The following is a 1,543-nucleotide window of genomic DNA, read 5'->3' as shown; positions in this document are numbered from 1 at the left end:
CCTCAAGAGTATCAAGTACCAATATCTTCAAATGTTGATACACTGTTACATCAAAGCCCCACTAATTCACAATTTAATATCATATACTACATAATCAAATTTTCAATCTTTCACAGCACATTAACAAAGCACTAGGAAAACTGGACTACCACACCAAAGATGTTCCAGAGTGCACGGACTTCCGACAGGGAGAGCCAAGATCAAGGAGTGGTTTCTTTAGGAAACAATTACACCAAAAACATGGCAATAGAAGAAATTTAAAATGTTCAAGACATTAAATGCACAACTGACTCCAAACTGCCATTTAGTATGCTTTGTATTACAGGATAGAAAAACCTTCCCCATCTATGGAATGTTAAGCTGACACCCAAGACAATCAAAGCCTCCCATATTCAATATCCCACCATTTTCTGGTTGTACCAAAAAATAAACAACCAGCAAATGATTTCACCTCTTTAAAAAAAAAGCATTTACACTTTAAAAAATGAGATGAGGTGGAATTCCCTCCTTCTTAAAAATGTTTCTAGAGCTACTAAAAATCTTGCATTTACAAAATAGTTGATAAAAATATTCCTCTGGATTGTACAAGAAGGGAGACAGGGACCACTGATAAGACATGGTACATGATATTAATCAGACTTGGCTTCTTTCTCTCCTGCTTCATCTGAGGCTGGACTCTCCTCGTTTTTAGTTTCTCCATTTTCCACGGGTAGATCTTCTGTAGGTTCCTGGTCAGCCACGTCAGCCTGCTTTCCCTCTGCTCCCCTTTCCCCTTTCATTTGCACTTTCTTGTCTGCAGATTTATCCTTTCCGGCAGCCTTTTTTGGCTTCGTTTCCACTTTCGCAGGAGCAGGTTTGGCTGACAACTTCACAGACCTCCTCTTGGGCTCCTCCTTCACCGCCCCCTGGGCGGAGCTAACCTTCCTCTTGGGCAACATAGCAGCAGGGCAGGCCGTGCTGAGTGCCTGAGGGCCCGGTGCACCTTGTGGCTTCGCCAACCTGGGCTGCCTGGCTGCTGCCGCTTCTCCCGCCACCAAGCTGCTCGGACCCGCGATGGGGGCTCAAGTAGAATACATTTGAACATCAAACCCATGTGAAGGAATGCTTATGGTTACAAATTCTCATGGGAGCCCGGCCGGTGAGGCTCCGTGTATTGAGTGGCATCCCATGGACTGAGAGGTCCCAGTTCGGTTCCCAGTCAGGACACATGCCCAAGTTGCAGGCTCAATTCCATGTAGGGTGGCGCGCGGGAGGCAGTAGGTCAATGTTTCTCCCTCACATCAATTTTCTAGCTCTCTCTTCCTTCTAAAAAATCAATAAAAACGTATTTAAGAACAAACAACAAATTCTCATGGGAGATTTTTTTTTCCAGAGGCCAGACCAAGAATAATTTCTTTTAAATGTATCCTTTCAATCAGCCTTCTATTTGGAGGGTTCTGACTTCATGCAGTTTAAATCCCAGCTTCTTTCATTACATGGGCCGAAGGCCTCTTCTCCTAGTAAAATTCAAACCCCTTGGTTACTGAGACAGCACCAACATAAG

General features: G+C 44.0%; 1 protein-coding gene across 1 annotated transcript; it reads right to left on the bottom strand.

Moving 5' to 3' along the window:
- Positions 1 to 546: 546 nt before the first annotated feature.
- LOC118639577 (non-histone chromosomal protein HMG-14-like) lies at positions 547 to 938 on the bottom strand. The gene has a single exon (XM_036276060.1). The coding sequence runs from the start codon at positions 936 to 938 to the stop codon at positions 630 to 632; it is 309 nt and encodes a 102-aa protein (XP_036131953.1). The 3' UTR covers positions 547 to 629.
- Positions 939 to 1,543: the final 605 nt, after the last annotated feature.

This window comes from Molossus molossus, unplaced genomic scaffold (assembly GCF_014108415.1).
Source record: "Molossus molossus isolate mMolMol1 unplaced genomic scaffold, mMolMol1.p scaffold_m16_p_21, whole genome shotgun sequence".
NCBI classification, from domain to species: Eukaryota; Metazoa; Chordata; class Mammalia; order Chiroptera; family Molossidae; genus Molossus; species Molossus molossus.
Note: the sequence above shows the minus strand (reverse complement) of the source record. Positions and strands in the feature narration are given on the sequence as shown.